At 39.1% G+C, this 20,675-nt stretch overlaps 1 protein-coding gene across 1 annotated transcript in view; it reads left to right on the top strand.

Moving 5' to 3' along the window:
• The window catches only part of LOC8025279, a 105,909-nt gene that overhangs the window by 59,944 nt on the left and 25,290 nt on the right, over window positions 1-20,675 (top strand). Inside the window, exon 2 of the mRNA XM_040217174.1 lies at window positions 20,018-20,392. Within this exon, the coding sequence (XP_040073108.1) occupies window positions 20,018-20,392 (375 nt within the window). The remainder of the gene's footprint in view (window positions 1-20,017; window positions 20,393-20,675) is intronic.

The raw sequence follows: 20,675 nt of genomic DNA, 5'->3' as shown, positions 1-20,675 counted from the left end.
GATTAGAAGATGGCTAGCGAAGAAAGGTCGAAGAGACACGCAATACATTTTTTGACGAATTGCCCAAACACTGCGGAAAATGCTCGGAATGTGGGCACAGATGCTTCACATGTTCGTATGACCTGAAGGAACCTGCCGTTTGTTTTAGATCTTCTTTTGAAAAGTTGCTGTTGCAGGCATAAGCACGTGTAACTAACTACTCATGTGGCATGAATATGCTCCTGGGTTGTTTAAGTAATTTAGAAAAAAGATTTGTAGACCATTTCTGAAAAGCGCTTCTGGTCGATGCCATTTTGAGCGTTCGTGTGTGTGGCGCGTACATTGTTCGCCTTCCAAAGCGATGAACATGAGCGTGCTGGGCTGGGACCTAACACATGTAGACTGTGATTCTCGTAAACAATAAAATGTATAGAATAGAAATTAGAATAAGCTGCATTCGTGTAGATCAAAAAGCAGGTTACTGGTTATGAAGATCGTGTTAAAATGACGATTAAAAGAACTTCGCAACCACCATGCCAAACATGAAGGTGCAATGAAATTCATTCTTTCATTCACTTGTTTTATTTCTGTGCTCATGAACAGCTTGACTGACGCCTTGGTAATGATGCACAACAAAATGGTCACGGGTTAGTTACAACAGTCTTGAAAGCTACAAAATTTGGGTTAAAAACATCAATATCTGCTCCCCGGAGGGTATTGTAGAAGTGTTGAATACGGGTCATTAGACTGGTTTGGAATGCGTATAAAATACGCAAACACACTGTTCATCTCAAAATAAAGAATATTTGCTTCAAGCTGCAGTAGTGCGTGAGGTACAGAAAGGCATCATAAATCTTTTAATTAAAATAAGTTAACAAAAGTTGCTAAAAAAGTATGTACCCGTATTTTTTCTCTTTACTTTTTGAGTAGAATGCAACGCGTCCAAACACCCATTCACGAGAGCACTTGGGAAAAGGGTAATTCTATATAAGATTTTTTTCTAATTAAGCTGGTTTAGCACAGTTTTCATCAGCTCAAAATCTGAATGACTTCCCCTCAACAATATTAATATTTTCAGGGTTAAAAGACAACTTTTCAGCCCTTTATAAAATTTCTCCACAATAGAATCAATTAAAGACGTTTTCGCCACTTTTTCTGCAAAGAATATTGCACGCCAACCACTTGACAAACCAGGCAAGGCTCTATCGTATTTTAATGGAGCTCAACACCTGCTCCATAAACCTCTGTAATAGCAGACAGGAATAGCAATATGTCGAAAGCCATGTCTAAATTCAGACTTGAACTTTGTTTAGGCGTCTCACTTCTTGTTGTCAACACATCGGCCGCGTGAGTGGAACTCCGAGACTTGCCCAAGCTAGATGCGACGTCCGAAACAAATATAGTGTTCATAAAATAAAAAAATAACACAAATCACTGATCCAATTGTGAATAACAAATGTGACTGTGCAAAATGTCGACTATAGTGCTAGATCGATCGTGTACTATATTTCTCGATATTATTAGCGCCTTCTTTAGACGGATGGTCACAGCCAGCTTGAGTTTGCGCTTGCCGCTCTTGAAGCTGTTCCAGCTGCTGAAGGATACTCAACTCGCAGCACGCGGCTATAAAGTATTCCGAGCAAAAGTGAAAATTTTTCGCGTGACACTAGCTTTCTAGGCACACAGCTCGCGCAAAAGCACCTTGACGTGGCTGGCCTCCGTTGCTGCCGGGGAACGCTTTTTTTTTCTCCCACGAAAACAAGGGTAAAAAAAAAAAAGCTTTCTCCCGGCACTGTTTCTATAATATATCTCGGAGCACATATTGCTACCCATTGCAAAGGAACTTTCAACCTCTAAGCTGCGGAAAAATTATCTCGGTCGCTGGCGTCCGGTAAGCCACTTCGCGGGCCACGACTTCCCGAGTCGCTCTTGTGCCTGCACAATCGGATGCACGCCGGTAGGGAAAAGTAAGAATTTTTCATTGTTGCCAGTAGAGAGTCGCCTCCTGGAACCCTCGCGGCCGGCATAACTTCAAAATTCGATAACTTCACGGAAAATTTTCTTTCTTAAAACATTTCGGTTATCATTTGAGAAAGGGTTATTGACGCGGTCTGCAAATTTCGAGCCATATCGAAGTCTACCAAAAAATCGGCGGAGTTCCCCTTTAAGGGTAGCCTCCAAATGTCCAACACTTGAGAGTTCAGAGAAAGCTAGAAAGATTTACTAGATACCACCCTAATTAGGACAACAATTTTCAGTCCATAAAATATCGCTCTAAATAATTTAAAGCTTAAAAAAAATGTAGAATCACCACTAGGTAAATTTCGACGCAACAGACACAAAAATGTTTGATAATGGAGTTAAATGCGAAGGTGCAAGCGAGCTGGACAATAATCAAAAAAATCGGTAGAGTGCTTCACTGGAAATGAAGGGGTCCCTGGTATGAAACTAGAAGCAGGCAAATTTTAGCAGTCGCGGACCAGTCACCTAGTTGTGTTTAGATATTTGTGTTTGACCTTTGTCCCTCTTGTTCCCCTTCTCCAGAGATTATTTTCGACGTAAACTAGATGCGCAACCAGTTACAATTAGATGCTAAAATCTGATGACATGTTCCTCAACACGCTCTACAACACTTGTGTTAGAGGTCTTGCACCTAGTAAATTGCGTTTAAATGTTTGCTACTTCTTTTGTTAAAACAATCCAGTTTGGGACATAGCAAAACTATCTTGACTTACTCAATACGACTGTGAACAGTACTGCGTTGGTTTGACATGTTTGACATAAGCTAGCATTTTTAAATTTCTGGCACGTTTTTGCTCAAACACCTTGTCTAAATCCCATCATTGCTGTATGGAATTGTATTCACAGGGTAATTTATAAATGCTATAAATCGCGACGTAATCCTTTGCAAATTTAATAACGTAGTGTAAGGTCTGTAGTAACAGATGAAGCACTGTTTTTGTTTAGCTTTACTTTACTTATTTTGTAGAAAATAACGATGAGTTGCGCGATCATGCAGGCCCGTAGGTCACCTTTGAGATAAAGCCCTCGTTTCACGTGTCTATTTTATCTCAAAATGACACCCACAGTTGGCAATCACCAACACTTCACCGCCGATAAGTAACACGTAAAGCATAAACATGCTGTATTTAATGTAGTGTAAATTATGAGCTTCGGCAAGGTTAACTTTCATCTTATGTCAGTATATTTTATTCAATTCTGGCATGTATGACTTGTACATATCTATCCTTCGGCGAATTAAATTTCGGAAAAATTGATGCAGATTTATTTGTGATAACTGCGAAGGCTTTACTCTACACGAAATAAAAATACGAAATAAACATTTTGCACAAAAATATTCTTAATTTATTTGAACAGAACTGCCGGCCGACTTTTGCCGGCCATGGCGTGAGGGAGTAGGAAATATAACGACAGAAAATAATAGAGACATATATAGATTCACCTTCTATTTATTCAAAAATAGCAGTTCACATATTGATTATTCACACATAATTAAGACCGAATTATCAATAACACTATCAAAATAAAGGAATGAACCAATGCTTTCATTGCTAGAAAACAAAGAAATCCAGTCATAGATGACTCTTCAAAGAAGCGAATATTTGAAATTGTAATTTCTCCATTGATACTCAAGGAATACTTTACAGTATTTTGCCTTGTAACACAATTTCTATTGCACCTCAGGTTGTTCTATAACCCCAGGCCGATCGTATTATGTATTGTGACGTGAAAAAGAAAAAAAGAGTCGCTTAACCTTTTTGCGATGGCATATGTGGGGCAACCCAGATACGATATACTGATGAGAGAGACGTATCCATGCCGTGAACAGCATACATCTATAGTAATAATGTTTTTAAACGCCTTCGAATTGAAGGATAAATGATTGGCTATGTAGAGCTCATATAATATCTGCATAGTCCAGTAAAACAAAAATCAAATGTGTGTATGCCACCAGCTTTGTCACCGAAGTAGAACGATGCATTGTCCTGCGTAAAGGCTATAGGTTTCGTTACGCAGTACTTATAGTGTCATAGTTATATGATCCATTAGAATATAAGTAATGATAACACCAATATACTTACATCAAGTGGCAATTGGTAAAGATAAAAAAACGATAGCATAGCGAAAAACAAAAGTGGACACGTCTTTAGTGTCACTGTCATTGCACAAATTTCTTTACATTTAAATTTATTATCGATTGTTCACATCAGAAATACATCATAGGAAGACTGTCGTCTAAACATTTCTGATCGATAGAACATGATACTTTGGAAAATGAAAATGTCAGAACAAAAGTGATACTGCACTGAGGACTTGTCAACACGCAGATAATTGATAAACAAACACCAAAAATGAAACCGAAGAACAGATTATCGAGTCCAGGAACACTCCTGAAAGAACGGATAATTCTACAAATTTTTCCTTACCAGCGGTAACGCACTGTTGACAATTCGTAAAGTAAGATTTCATCCCTTGTAAACTAATATTACACTTTAGTAGCTGTTTAGGTTTCCCTTGTGAATTCCGGTGCGTTACTCAATCAAAAGCCTTCGCTAAGTCTAAGAAGATGCCATCCATTTGGACAGTATTGTCCACCATACAAGTGAATTTATGAACCATGCGAAGAGGTTGTGTTACTGTTGAGTATCCGTGTCGGAACCTATGCTGATCATTTAGCAAAAACGCTTGAGATAAAAAAAAAACAATTTTAATAAAAATAAAGTATTCAGAACTTGCTGTTGTGCTCAAAAATGATACAGGTGTGTAGATTGAAACACACTTTTTGTGTGCTTATAACTAGTGTGCAAGCTTCGAAAGTAAATTATATATAGCGCTGCAAACACCATTCAACAAACTTACGTAAAAAGGCTTTAGCGATTCCATCCGGACAACATAACATTTTAACATCCAGTCGAAAAAGACAGTCAGAAAAGCAAACATCAGTACCTACCAGCTTACTTATTGAAGATCGATCATGTGTAAATTCCGGAATGGCAGATTTATGAAGAGCATAGGCGGATTAAAAAATCGGTGTACTTCACTTGCGATGCTCTGTGCATCGGTGCGTGTGACCTTATTATAACTAAATTCATTAATTGTTTTTATTTTCATTTCTTTTAATACTCGTAAAAATTTTTTGGGGTTTCCATTAGGAAAATTACACCTTTTGATATCGTAGAAACGATCTTTCAATGTACGCACGAGGATACGTAGCTCTTGGTAAAGGGAAGGCAGCGTATTTAAAAAAAAAAACTGATTTGAACCTTTTGACATGATGTATCTGGATGTTTAAATGTAAAATAGCGCATCGCCTATTGGGGTATGATTTCGATTTTTCGCTGAACGCTCGGGAACATACCTGTCAATAAACGTTAGAAAAACGTCCTTAAAAAAAAGAAAAAAAAACTGATACCACACTTAGCAGTTCTATTCGCTTATTTCTGACAACTGCACAAATGCGTCTTGCAAATATTAAAGAATGTCACCGTCATTTTATCTGGTGAAGTTGCCTATATTATTTATACACCTTCAATGTTTATAACATTATTGTTTTCAGTGCATTGGAGATAAAATATATTTCAGGTTTTTTCAACACTGGCGGAGTCCGTTTATTAACAGAGACACGATGTGTGATCCAGTAATTATAGCCTTAATTCATATTTTGATTTCATGGCATTCGTAAAATCTCACATCCATTTTGTGACAGGAATGCAAAATAAGTATAAATGCACAATTTTGCGAAATTTTGTACGAAATTTTCAGTCATTTTTTTTAAAGAAATGCATAATTCAGCGAAATAATGTGCATACTTTTAAGTCAATTTTTAAACAAGGGCTGCAACATATATTTTAGATTTTCAAAAAAACCATAACAAAGAGCAGTTATGAGATTGGCGCGAAATCATTTGCAGCCCTGTAGAATTTCAGATTCGTGCTCGAGTGAGTATGTTATGTATAGCAATTTTAGAGCTTGAGCCTCTCGAAACAAAGATAACTGCCGCTTATGGTTACAAAAAAAAAAGTAATAAACTAGAGAATAATAAATGATGCCATTCAATGACAGGAATGCGAGAGATTTATTTTCGAATGCCTAATCGCAAATATTACAACACCACACAGCACGCCTTCCCTTCTATTTATCACATTGACTGTGTTTATAACCTAAAGTGATGAAATTAATAGTAATGTATACTTTTTCTGACAACCACGGGTTGAAAGGCCGTGCACACATTGACGCAATCAAAAAATCCGACTTCTTTGAGGAGCATCTACTCCTAACCACCCAGATCACAAGAACCAGTTGCTTTCCCCGTGGCTGCTCCGACCTATTTCTGTATATCTTCAGAAATACATTTATTCATGGGTGGTATACGTATGACGCTGAACACATTTGTAAGTTGGTTAAAACACCATAGATGAGTCCAGGGTTGGGCACAAATATCTAAAAATGTATTTGGAAAAACAAATACTGGGATACACTGAAATAGTAGCTATAATAGTGATACAAAACAAATATCCCTAAAATTGTATCGGGATACTTATCGGAAATGCGTTTTAAATATGGGCAAACGTTTTCGGACGTACAAATACAGGAATACATTTTGAGAGGGCAGAAATACAAATACAGAAAAACTGAAACTGGAATACATTTTTCACGTTTTTTTTAAACGCCCACTGAGATGAAGCTTGAAGATTGAAGTGGAAGTTTTTGATCCAGAAATTACTTTCCCGTAGGCTTGGCACTTTTCCTTGAAGGTAGTTCTTTCAGACACCGAGGAGTCTTCAATGGGCTCAAAAAGCGTTCCATCAAAAACTGAGCGCTGATGTTCCCTTACATCCTGTCTGTCTGACGAGGGATGAGAAAAGACTTCAATCTCTGAATAAAATGTATGTCACCCTAAGTCCCATCAATACCTCACCACGCCCCTGTCCAATAAGGACGCCCTTGTAAACATTGATTACATGACTTCCCGGTGGAATGAACTGGTAGTCCTTATCTGTAGGTGTAGCCTTGAACATGAAACTGTACCACACTGCCGTATGAAAGGACAATACGTAATATTGTTGTAGGTTACCTCGTTGAAGACCTTGCAGGCAGTGTCACTTGGGATTTCCGAGAATTGTGGCCCATCTGAAGCATCCTGGAACATGTGTCTTATCTTCAGTTATGGCTGAAAAAACGATAAAGTGGCACCCCTGTTATAAAAGTCCTTTCTACCGACCCTCCGCCACCGACGCCTGGATTGCAGTCCTCAAGTTTCGCCTAGCATCATCCAAACAGAGACCTGGTATTGCAACCTGATATTGCCGGCACAGGTGCAAGCTCTCCGAGAAATAGCGCGTTCCAGACGAGTTGCCGGTGAGCAAAATCTGGTTCGGCAAAGCGAGGCCACATGTGGCCTCCTTCCTGGGTCTCGGATCACCAGTCCATCAGGTCACATTCACGTAGGCTGATGACGTATTCTTAACCCGTCCAATATTACGGGCGCAGCCAGACGCATTAGAATCTGTGTTGAACTTCAATGCATGAGTCATCCTACTATTTCAAGTCAACCAGCGCCAGGCTCGTGCTGCAACGGAATGTGACTCAGCTTTGCCGGCTGGGTGTACTGTGTATGCTAAGGCAAGACAGGTGGTTAGTAGAGGGCATTAGATGCCAGCAAACAATGACTCAAGAAATCTCTACCTAAGGACCTGCGGCAGAAGATGCTCTGACTCCACTCCTTGTACGCCACCTGGTTCGAGTCCCCGACTACGCAACACTTCTCAGGAGAGAAGAGGACGCATAGAAAAATAATTTCGAGAATTGGAAGGAACCATGGTCAGCATAGTAACAATGCCCAAACATATCCTTGACCCTAGTGCCCTCAGAAGTAAAAAAAAAAAATTCGCTGAAACTTTTTTTTTTTTTTTTTTGGGGGGGGGGGGGGGGGGTGTTTCTCAAGAAATGTAACGAAATACATTTCATCCTGATTGTATCGCGATACAAAGAAACATTACAAACATATTTCAATATAGGAACAGATACTGGTAAAAACATGTATCGCGATACAGAAATACAGACACGAAATGTATTCCTGAAATACTATCGCGGTACATTTGTATTGCGATGTTCCTTAACTCTGGATGAGTCATTCATGGCCTACACCACATAAGCGTAATCTCACGTAGAATAAGAATTATGTGGTGCTTGCTTTGCTTCAAAAGATATATATACGCTGAAACATGTTGACCTTTTTTTTATTGATAAGCTAATAAAAACATTCGAACAATATTGGTTGTGAACCAAATAAAAACATCGAAAAGTGAACGACTGTCTTAAATATTTATGGAATAATGTGAATGTTTCTACGTAGTTAATAAACGATGGTGTTGAAAGGCTCTCTTTGTGCGGTTTGACGCAACTACTAGTGGAAACCGAACTTTTGGTTAAGCAGGTATCTCCTTGCAGCAGCACGGGTCGACGGTTCTTCTTGTCGGTCCGGGGAGGGGGGCTCCGATGTAGCGGTAACGCCGCCGTGTGTCGATTGTACTCGGAGAATGTCCCATTTCGACTCGCCGGGGAGGTCACCATTATCGCTATTTTCCACATGTCGTCCGAGTGTAGGTTTTATTTCGGTTTTATATTCCGCGTTTTCGAGGCTCTGGGGACTTTCCCTTTTTCTCTTGCGTTTACTGACGTGCTCGTCCGTTACGTCGTTCAGTCGACTTTGTTCCTTTTTTCGTTTGTTTAAGGAGAGCTTTTTCCTTTGCTTTTTTGTCCTACCAGTGTCCTTACAAACGCCACGCGTTGTTTAATGTATGTGTGCAGACGTGCCCTGTCCTGGTAGCGCATAGCTTTGATTCGTTTGTGTTGCTGTGTCGTCGCTTGTCGTCGGCTCAGATCTGGAAGCTCGCGATTTCTTTTTCTTTCGTTGGTGTTGAAGTGTTCGTCTCTTCTCCCTGCGCCATTCTACTGCGCGCAGTCACCGTTGTGTTTGGCCTGCCTTCCCCAACTATTCCGGCGTGTGGTCATGTTTATTTTATGTTTTCTTCCGCTCACGGCTTCTTCCTGTGATGCTCTCCGTTTTGCCCCTGTCTTTTTTTCCTTTGATATTGTCCCCCAAGCCGGTTCTTCTTTTCTTTAGGTGCACTCATGTTTTGTTTTTCCTTTTCACGGCTTTTATTTTTCTTGTCGTGAATAGTTTTCTTTCTCGTTTCAGCACGTTTTCGGCTCACCATTATGGAAGTTTTTTTCTGTTTTTTTTCTCTGTTTTGGTAACATCTTTAGGCATCTTTTTTAACTGTACGATGTTTGTGTTCCGACTCTAGATTTTGCCCATAACGTTGTTGAACGTCCTCTTTTTCGTCCAGTTTCCGTTTCACGTTTATGCTATTTGTGTAGGAGTTTGCGTCCTGCCAAAAGTTTGAGCACGTCCGTTCTGATTTATGGGTATTTTTTTTCATTTTACGTTGTGTTATATGCTTCCGTGTTTTCTCCTAAGTGTTGTTATGTGGAAGCGAGGGTATGCAGTATTTTATATTAAAAATATTTTGATTCATTTGAGATGTTTTATTGCCCCGGAAGTGACAAATGTTTCAATAGTTGAAGTAGGGGTTCTGATTCTTGACTAGAGTGGACCGAGCTTTGTCTTAGTTGTGACGTATGTAGAAAGAAGGTACCCCAACATTTTTTTCTAGAGTTTGTTTCTGGCTTCACAGTCGGCTAATTTTAAGATAGTTCCTTAATAGTGGCGATGAAGTTTGACACAAAATAAAGGGATTTATTTTGTGTCAGTGTTACGCTAGCGGATTAGCTGAAATCTGACATAGCTAGGTTTTGATAAAACAAAAAAAAAAAGTAATAGTATTGAATTTGGGGAGAAATTTAGAGAAAAGTGTGAATGCTGGTTGCTCCTATTGGTTTCGTAGTCTGTCTCAGTTTCCTCGAATACGCGATCATGACAAGATCGTGCTTCCTTATAAGCGTTCAATCATCATAAAATGTGCAACAATTGTTCACTAGTTAAAACGTTACTAGTAAATGTTGAATTTTTGGGAATGGTCATCAAAAACATTGGCTTACTTCCATCGTTCAGAATATTTTGTGTATTTTTTGTGATTACGATATGCGCATTGCAAGTTCGTTTTCCACGCGATGTATTAACACAAGCACGTAACTGTTAACTACATATGCAATTGTTTAAAAAAAATGCCTACTAGACAACGCAACAATGATGTATTAAGTGTCGCGCCTGATAGCGCAGTCAAGGATTGGATGCAAATTTATTCATTCACACTGTTTTAATGTAAAAAGACACTTTCAATGCTACTTTGGGTGTTTGTGTTATTCGCGGTTTCCAATCAGCACTACAGCCAAAACTGAATTGAATTATTTTTTTTCTCGTTTAATCAAAAGGCGGTACAATATATCGATATACTTTGTCGTACATATATGAAGAACTTAAAATAATCATAGTTAACACAGAAAACTGTGCGTCTTTTTAAATAACATTACATTCCTTATTTCAATCAAGAACTATTTACAGGTCGGCGTCGTAAAAAATACAAAAAAAATAAACTTTGTTTGCCTCGATACCGCTATCGCTTATTTCCGGCTTACACCGGCGCGGCTTCCCCGAAGCACTCAGGGGACTCTCTCATTCGGTCAACCGGAAACTAATTCTCGATTTTTCTCACCGGCTTGTTTACCATCCGTCTGAAACACACCGCCATCATAAACAACACCCGCAGCAGCAGCAGCAGCAGCAGCAGCGAGGATGTTCAGGAAATAAATACCTGCGAACGTAATCGCGGCGGGATTGAGTCAAGTATACACGTGAGACCGGCCAAAAAAAAAAATATGAGAGCGAAGAAAAACCAGGACGCAATATGAAGAGAGGGTATCGCAATCCAATCGAGCCCATCGTCCTCTCTTTGGGCGTACATGGAGGCTGCATTAAGAGATCACCGCAATACTTGGTTCTCGGAAAAAAATAATAAAAAAAGAAGCCGATCCCGGAGGGAATGTTGTCCAGACCAGGTTTTAAGTTTATGTTGTTGCCTGTATTTCCTCCAAGTCTATATTTTTATTGCCCGGGGATCAGTTTCCCGACGGTGCATTTTATTATACTTATTGTTTGAACCCCATCTTTTCTTGAGTATGTTCGACAATCCATCGGATGTGTTTCAGGTGGTGTCCTCATTCGATACGAGCGGTTATTGTTCGTGAAGCCTTTCTCAAATGAAGACAAAGAAAAGATTGTGGATGCTAGTAGTTTTAAGCGGCAACAATTCTTTTCGTCTCATTTCCCAAGGGATTTCTGTCAACTGAGCCCTTACCTCTTTTTAGAGCCGGACGCTTTAGCCCGGGGCTATTCATGATCGCACTTCAAGTGAAATAGAATTGTATCTGAGCAAGAATATTGCGGATAGTGATATTTGTTTCCTCTGGGGTTTTCAAGAAGTATTTAAACTGTATGCATTCGATGATGTGACATCTACAGTAACAGCAAGAAAAATAAAACGTAAAATTGCAGATATAATTTGCATCCTTAGTATACTGATCAGAAGCAACCTTCTTCAAACCTCTTGTGCAAGTAAGGAACGCTAAGTGACGCGAACCTGAAAAACTGCTAACAGTAAATGTCCGTGTTTACTTTTGGCTGTGAGCCAGCAAAAACGAAGATATTAGTGTATCTATTTCCGTCCTTGGTGGTAACGTCTAATTTTCTGTTGTCTAAATGGTGTGCCAGGCAGTGAAATTTTTTATGTATTGAATAATGCTGCGCGCTTGTTTCGTACCTACATATAATGTAGAATTATTAAGTCGCAATGGTACACAAACAAAAGCGGCAAGAACTCCTAATCACACTTCTGAATTCTCGAAACTTGACTGAAGATTTAATAAAAACACAAGGGCACTGTAATTTCGGATGCTTTCCGCTATCTCTGTCACTGCAAAATAATTGAAGCTGTTACTGGCAGGAACAACAAAACTTCAAAATAAACAAATTTATTTTTCAATCTGGTACTAAGCAGATTTTCTTGGGATAGAAAACGAAACAAAGAAAGGCGTTGCATTGATTTTCAATTAATCTCTGTGCGATGCGCGGTACCGCTAATGTGCTTATCAGATGTTTTAGGACAATCAGCTCCAGCTTCCAATTCTGACGAGAGCGTAAATCTATTTCCGGAACCAGTTAGTAATGGAAGTCATCGAATGCCCTAATGCCGGCACGCTTACCAGAAGTTAGTATCTGCTAGAGCGTAGTTTACATCGTTTTGCTTTTGTTTTTGTCGAGCTTTATTTTTTTGGCCCAAAATAATGATCTTAATATTGAAATATTGATTTTCAATTACGCACCCCGTGTTTATCTTTTTCAGCAATACTCGCACTGCATCTAAAACTCAAGTTCAGTGTTGTGAGTTGCGAGACGATGGCCTGATAAAGAATGTTGCTTCTTAAAAATATTTTCTTCTTATATGTTCAAAACTGGAGCCTTTCACTCAAGACTAGAATAATGGAAGCGGCAAAAAAATGAACCTCCTCTATACGGTAGCGTGTACGTTTTAATTTACGCGCACTTTTAGCCTCCTGGTATTGCCATGTTTTTGAAAAAAACAACAAAAATTATGATACTTTGGTCTTTAAGGGTCATTCAGAGCGAATTAAATAACTGTTTTCCTGAACCATTTGAAAACCAAGGCTGTAGGGTTTGTTTGTATTAGTCTGATTTAGTCTATTGCGCAGCAGAATTCGAAATACAGATTGATCATAGCTATAGCCCCTAAAAACAAAGAATAACTGTACATTACAGCATTTTGTAACATTTCACCTTTCTTCTTCAGACCACACATAAATGGACGTTGACGCAAAACATTTCAACTATGTTTGAGATAACTTTTTTTTTATTTCTGTCTTTTTTGTCGTCACCGCAGTCGCAGGTAATTCTATAATTATAAAACTATACCAGCTCTTTTGCGCCCTCACGTTTTGTTCGTAAACTAAGATGAATTTGACATGTCCGGTGGTTTTAATATCACTTCCAATATATTTTAAACGTTATTTTCCCCTCCACTTGTAAATTGATAGATATCCTGAAGTACTTTCCCCAAAGTTTCTTAGCCTGGCGTCCTTTTCTCTATTTTATTAATTTTACCTCAATATTAGAGACCCTCTTGCTTTTAGATATGGAAGTTGGTGGCTTATTCCCAAACAGCACCGTGTTTTCGGCGAAATTTGTTTTTTCCCGTCAGTTTGAGGACTTCAAATGCCTGAATGAGCCATGAGCCAATGTATAGCCAAACTTGACCTTCTTTGGCCAGACTCTGGGTATCTTGGCCCCAATTTGCCTAACATGCGCCAAAAGCTAGAGGTCACTATTGGTAGTATCGCAGACATCTGTCATCTTTGGAAGTAAATCGGTGAAGTGCCTCAGTTAGGCTTTGCTTCTGTTTGTTTGTTTTGCATAAAGAAACTTTCAGTTTGAATCACCAAACAAGTGCCAGATTTGGGCTTCATTGCTGCTTTTGTTTCGGTTCAAACTAAGGCTGGGCTTCAGTTGAAAACTTAATTCGATTAGTCGTCAATTATTAAACGATTAACTAATTGAATAATCGGGTTTATCTGTTTTTCACGCGCAAAAAAGTTAAAAAGAATAGTTTTATGTCGAACTGGATGAATACGCTATTACCGGTGTAACATAAAATTTCGAATTTGAATCAACTTTAAAGGATTTAACCAAACGTTTCTCTTTATAAAGATGTTCTCGTCCACAGCCCGGTAGCGAACTCATTTATATTTTACCTTATTTTATTGCTTCAAATTTTACAGAAATACCGGTGAAAATTACTTGCGTTTAAAGCATTCCTCGAATAATCGGTAGGTTAATCGATCAATTGACCAGCCGTAGTTCATACATGGCATCTTTTGCTCAAATCTGGCACTTTGAATATTTATTGAGCCAGAAGGAAGCCATAAAAACCCCTAAGAAAAGTTCTATGGCACTAACCACCGCATTGGAGCAAAACCGTATTATGAACATTTTAGCCCCTTAGAATCGCCAAGCTTGCGGCAAGTTAGGCCTTTCTCTGAACGCATATATGTCTATGTAATGAAGGCATGGAGGACAATATATAGGGACGGCTTAACAATGCCCCTGAGTAAGAATGGGATCATATATGGCATATGAGTGAATCACAATTTAATAAATATAACATTAGAGATGAAATGTGTTACCACAATTTGTAGTGCACATTCCGCCTTTATTAAGGAGAAAGCCTTACTTGCCCCTTTACTCGAAAAGCCTGCGGCGTGGTGCCCGAACATACAAAAAAGTCATCAAACACGTTATCAAACACGTCATCAAAATTAAAACACAAAGAAAAGAAAAACAACGCAGATGCTTCGTCATGGTAGCTGACGTGGCGCTCAGGGTCAAAGCAGACGCGCCAAAGTAATAAAATACAACGAAAAGCACAGCAACGTCAATGCTTCGCCATGGAAGCCTTGGAGGTTTGTGCCGATAAGCTACCTTTTTTTCTTTATTTTTTCAGTGGTTAGAGAGATTCAATGAAAGTTTCCGTTTTCGATTTTTTTTTATTATACTCTCAGGGCCCGAAGGCATTACATATAGGAGTGGAATTTTACATCAATTTAAAGTGAACAGTGAAAACAAAGCGCAAAAAACAAAACACAAGGTACACAATCGCTGTGGAACATTATTAAGAACATTAGTTATGGTCGTTTTAAAAGCAGCAGCGTCAGTAAGTAGGACTACAGATGCGGGAAGGCGATTGCAGTCGTCGGAGGTCAGGGGTAGGAAGGAGGCATAAAAGGTGGAGGTGATGCAGTAGGGGATACCTACTTTTAGTGGATGATCGGTGCGCGGTGATATGTATGATGGTTCTCAAAATAATGAGGTTCAAAGTGCTGGGTTAGAGTAATAAATTTTGTGAAATAAGCAGAGGCGAGCTATTTTTCTACGAAAGGAGAGGTTGGGCAAAAATAGAGACGCTTTCATGGAGGTGGCGCTGGCTGTACACTGGTAGTAAGAAAGTATAAAACGTGCGGAGCGATTTTGAATGGATTCAATGGATGATGCTAGGGATACGCCAGGATTCTAGATAGAGCCTGCATACTCAAGTTTGGTGCGAACTAAAGTTTTATACAGGAGAAGTTTAAGTGACAGAGGGGCAAGGAAAAAGCTTCTTCTGAGATAGCCTAATAAGCGATTAGCGTTGTTAGTGATATATTCGACATGGATGTTCCAGGAGAGGTCGTAAGTTATATGAACACCGAGATATTTATTGGTTGACACAGAAAGTAAGGTCGAGTTATTAGTACAGTAGAGGGGACAAGTGTTATTTTGACGGGATACTCTCATGAATTTACATTTAAAGGTGTTAAGTTCCATAAGCCCATCATCGCACCAGCGGATGACATTTTTAATATCGGTCTGAAGAGCAGATATGTCGGAGTCGTTAATGATTCTTTATAAATGACACAGTCATCAGCGAATAGGCTAATAGAAGAGGATACATGCGTTGGAAGAGCGTTAATATATGCAAGCAATAATAGTGGATCTAATACGGAACCTTGCGGGACACCGGATTTGACACGTGAGGTTGAAGAATTAGTTCCGTTAGCGTGAAACAATTCGTAACGGTCTGATAGAAACGATTCTATCCAAGCGATTATATTAGGATCTATGTCAAGTTTACAGAGTTTATGAAGTAGCAGCGCGTGAGGAACCTCGTCGACAGCTTTTGAGAAATCGAGAAATATGCAGTCAGTCCTGGAGCCCCGGTCAAGTGTTACGTGAAGGTCATGAGTCAAGGTTAGGAGTTGAGTTTCACATGGACAAAACCTTCAAAATCCATGTTGCGCTGAGTTAAAAAGGGAGTTTGAGTCTAGAGAATTGAAAATGGTGTAAATTATGTGTTCCAGGATTTTACAAGGAATGCTCGTTAAAGAAATGGGACGAAAGTTTAAACGGTTATGCTTATCGCTCCCTATGTGGAGAGGGATCACCTTCCCTACCATCCGATCCTTTGGTAATTCTCCCTGTTCAAGTGATTGCAAAAATAATTTAGATAAGATAACGCATAAGTACGTATTAGTGTTTTTTTTTAAAAGAAACTTAACATTAATATTATCAATGCCTGCTGTCGTATTGGTTTTAAGGTTTTCAATAATGTTACATATACCTTCGGAGTCTATGATAACAGGAAACGTGGGCAAAAAAAATCATAAGTTCTAAATACCGGACAGTCTGAGGTTACCGTACATGAAAAATATCGAACAAACACATCATTAAACAAAAAGGAACACACGTCACTTGGCACCTCCTCTCCATGCGTGTCCCTTAGTACTATGCCAGGACTAGAAGGTGGGTTAATAAGTAATAACCGTCGTTACAAATAAATAATAACCGTTGTTATATAACACACGAGTTCGGACCAGTGTTGGCCGTAACACGTTACAAATCAGGCCGTTACGAGTGAAGCGGTACTTTTTGTAACGCAGTAAAGCACTCGTTACTTTACAATATAGTAACTGTAACGTACTCATGTTACCTATTTTGAGTAATGGATGAACTAGTTACGTTACTCGTTATATTTTTCCAAAACATAAACAAGATGTAATGTTTTTAGTGTTTTGGGTTTTAGGTAGTATTCTTGTATTCATTTCATATGCCTTCAACATTTTGCTGCTCCCTTCATCACGCAAACAATCCCAATTAAAAAAAAAAAAAAAAATAATGCCCACGCTCTTCGTCTCAAACGCTGTCTTCATAAAAACGAAGTAACGCAAAAATAAATCTTTAACTGCAAGATTAACGGTAAGTCGTTTCTTTTATTTTAAGAGAACGTAGGTTGGTAACATTTTCCTATTATTTTCAAGTGACGAGTAATGTATGTCGCTTCTTTCGTAACGCCTAGATCACTAGTTACGAATTTTCTTGGATATGTTTCTAGATGTTTTCTTATCTGTTATTAAATAAGCCATCGCCAAGTTATCTTATATTTTGTCTTTTCTAACAAAAAGCAAAAACTCTTAGGTGAAAAAAGACAATTTTTTTTAAAACCAGCTTCACTAGCACCAAGCCCCCACAATGCAGCAGCATGAAAAGGAATATCTAATGAACTACACAGCCACATCATAAGCACCTCGTATGTACTTTAGCCATTTTATTTTTTTTTTTACTTTTTGAGCTGATTAGGCAAGTAAACAAAGCTTCGGGTGTAGCACCGATTTCATAGAAATATATGGGCTTCCTAACAATAACACTGCAAATTTCACGGAACTTTGCGCCAAAGCTTCGAAAATTTAAAGACAAAATATAAATACTTTTAGGGCGTAGGTGAGCTGGTGGTAGCTAATCTTGTCGTTTAACACCTAAAACGTGTGCAGAATGAGAAAAAAACTTGTGGTCGAAAGCACCTTCTGTGTCTGTTCCTTCGACTAAACGATATTTTTCTATTTCTGATACAGTCTTGTGTATTAAACGACATGATTATTTACACACATTTTGTTTTAGTGCCTTTAATTGTAGAGACGTCTTAGATGTTATGTTCTTAGCGGGGGGTAGGTCTTTACAATAGACCACCATGATGTAACAGCATCGTTAGTACGCTTAGGCAGATCATGGTAAAATAAAGCATTTTAATACGTACTTTGACTGGACTATATTCGCGTCATGTTAAACGGGAACTAAATAGCATGCATTTTTAAAGCATCGTCGTACTTAAGTGTTTTAAATACTTTTTTTTTAATTACGCGACCAAGGTTTGAGAAGCGTGGTACACACATAACCATTAACAGCGCCATTGTTAGCCACGGATAATCCTTTTTTAGCCTATGCCAAGATGAATGCTCAACCTTCAGCTATAAAACTCACATTCAAATCTCAATAAAAAAATGGAATGCAGTTTTGAAGTCCAGTGCGTTACATTGTACGCATGATTAAAATACCGGTGATTTTATAAAATAAAAATATCAGAAAACATCGCAGTTGTTTCGTCTAATGCCCTTCAATACACTTGAAACAAAAGCAGAACGATTGAAAACCATCAACACTTGCGTCAACGAGCTGTGCGTCAAAGAACTTCGCAAAAGACTTTTTTTACTGTAGAATATAACATAGATCTGTTAAATTATTGGACATATGGGGTTGAGGATAAAAGGGACATAAAATACATTGTATATATTCTGGTACAATTTGTTACAAGGCAGAGTTATTAAACAGGCGAGCAGGTTAACGCTAAACATGATTCTAAACGGGAGACGAACGGACGACCCACTCACATAATATTTACCGAGATTGCGCAGGTTCACTCAGCCGACGACACGCCCTGCATAACACAGCCAATTGTACAAAACCCACACATCTCAAACAAGAGCCCTGTCAATGTCAAGTGTAACCTCAAGATTTACACAATGCCTTCCATGTCCTCCTTTTTACCACTTTCAAAATTAAAAACTTCCGCATCACCGCATCCGTTATAGCTGAATGCGAATAATACCATTTTATAAAGAGCGAATCGTAACCGCCTCTTGAAAAGCAAGTTTTGTAATTTTTTTCTTCTCACTTAACGGAGTAGTGTCCTCCCACCCCGGCAAACAATTATAGCGAAAAAAATATATTGAGCTTCGTTTGAGACGTGTGTGTTTGTCACCCTCCCTTCCATTCTTCTCTGATTTAGAATCAAGTACAAGGTGCCCCTCCAAATATGTAGTCTATTTCTGGTTGCCAAAATAACTTACGCATCATCGAATGCTCAGTTACCGCATAAAAGTAGCGCCAGCGATCCGAGGCAAATGCCAAAGGTTCATAACGCACCCTTGTTTTATTTGAAAGTTCAAAGCCGCTTTTGAAAACTTTTTGTGGTAAAATTGGGGTAAACGACGCCACAATCACATTGGTCGGAATGACTAAAACTTCTGAGATCGCGCCCCTTTCAAATTGAAAGTTTCAGAAAATCACTTATATCTTTTGAGCAAGATACCGGTTAGAATGAGATCTGCAACTCTTCCATCTAGTCAGGACCAATACGGCGATATTTCTACGAAGCCTGGTCATTCGGCACTGCGTACTTAAGTTTCTTGATAAAATAAAAGAAAAAAAAAAAGCTTTTAGTGGAGACGTAGTACATGGCTCTTCTCTGAATTCAACGCTTTCAGAAAAATGTGTCTTAAAAAGCAGTTACGTGACGCACGTTTGATCTCAAGTAAATTGTGCATGTGCTTATTACAGAATATGAATACCATTTATAACAAAGAGAAGCTGCCCCATTGATATTCAAGAGTATACATCGGGACTAATTGAAGCTTATTAGCGTGGTACGTACATTAAGTTCTTATGCTGCAATAGCATGGATCTGAAGTTTACGCCTTGTATATAAGTAACTGGTAAGCTACGCCTCAAATAAATATTTTTTTTAATGCAAGAAGAAAACACATATGTAAAACAAAATAAATTCTAGTACAAAATTCAGTGTTTAGCGCAATACTGATTTAAAGAAAGACATTCTGAGTTGGCGTGTAACCACTGCATGCCCATAATTTCAGGGTTCGGCTCCGTAATAGAAGGAAGGTTTGGAATCACTCCGCGGAAAGCGGAACTTAAAAATACGGTTGATATTTTTCCTGAGTAGGACAAGAATGCCAACGAAAAAAAAAAAGCTTACTGCCCCCCCCCCCCCCCCCCACCCGCCTATTTCTAGAAAACAAATATCGCAATATTTACTTTTTGCGCAACTCATCTTTAGTTATTAGCGATTCCAAAACATATGTTTGTTTAAAGGTATGAAGCCCAACATAAGTGCATTCTCTCGAATCGCGCAAATAAATCTGGAACTGTAAATATTGCGTTTTTTTATTTTCTTTTTTTTACTAGTGGTAGGGGTGTTCATATTGCGCCATCTGTCCTATCCACACTGAAAAAAAAATCTTGCAAACTTTTTAAATATAGCAGCAAATCACCGCAGTAAATATATGGCGCCTGTCGTTTTGCCTTCCTTTGTTTGGACAGCGAGGAGCGCCGGCGGCGTGCAGATTGTGAGGCTCTCGGTGCCCACCTGGGTGGAGAACGGCACGGAGGACTCTGTGCTCCTGGACTGCGAGTACGTGTACACAGAGCGAGACGACTCCCAGCTGGTGGTGAAGTGGTTTCTCAACGACGACCCCAAGCCCATCTACCAGTGGATCCCCGAGCTGGAGACGCGCCACGTGTCCCAGCGGCTGCGCGGCAGACTGAACACGGACTTCACGGTCACGGGCAACCGGTTCACCAAGTTTCGCGCCCTCAACATGCTGCGACCCACCACGGAGCTGAGCGGGAGGTACTCGTGTCACGTGACCTCTCACAGCAGCCAAGACCAGCGGTCGCAACTTATGACAGTCTATGGTGAGTGGCGGCATGAGGCGCCCGAGCACATAGGGTGGGCAGACTGGCATCAGTTATATTACACGTTTTGCACGAACATGTTGCAATCTGTTTAGATATCAACATAAAAAATGTGGCGTATTTGATCAAGAACATGTTTGATCGCTATAGGAGCCTGCGTTCTTATATTATTTTTAATTATCAACAGCGAATTATCAATTCAATCAGACCTTGCTAGATTCTCAAAATAAAATTAAATTATCAATTTTTTTTTATCTATTTGATCACTGCGGTTACGTTTTGA

The sequence above is a fragment of the Ixodes scapularis genome, unplaced genomic scaffold (assembly GCF_016920785.2).
Source record: "Ixodes scapularis isolate PalLabHiFi unplaced genomic scaffold, ASM1692078v2 PGA_scaffold0__279_contigs__length_252992795, whole genome shotgun sequence".
In the NCBI taxonomy this organism is placed as follows: domain Eukaryota; kingdom Metazoa; phylum Arthropoda; class Arachnida; order Ixodida; family Ixodidae; genus Ixodes; species Ixodes scapularis.
The sequence above is the reverse complement of the archived record's forward strand: the minus strand, read 5'-3'. Positions and strand labels throughout refer to the sequence as shown.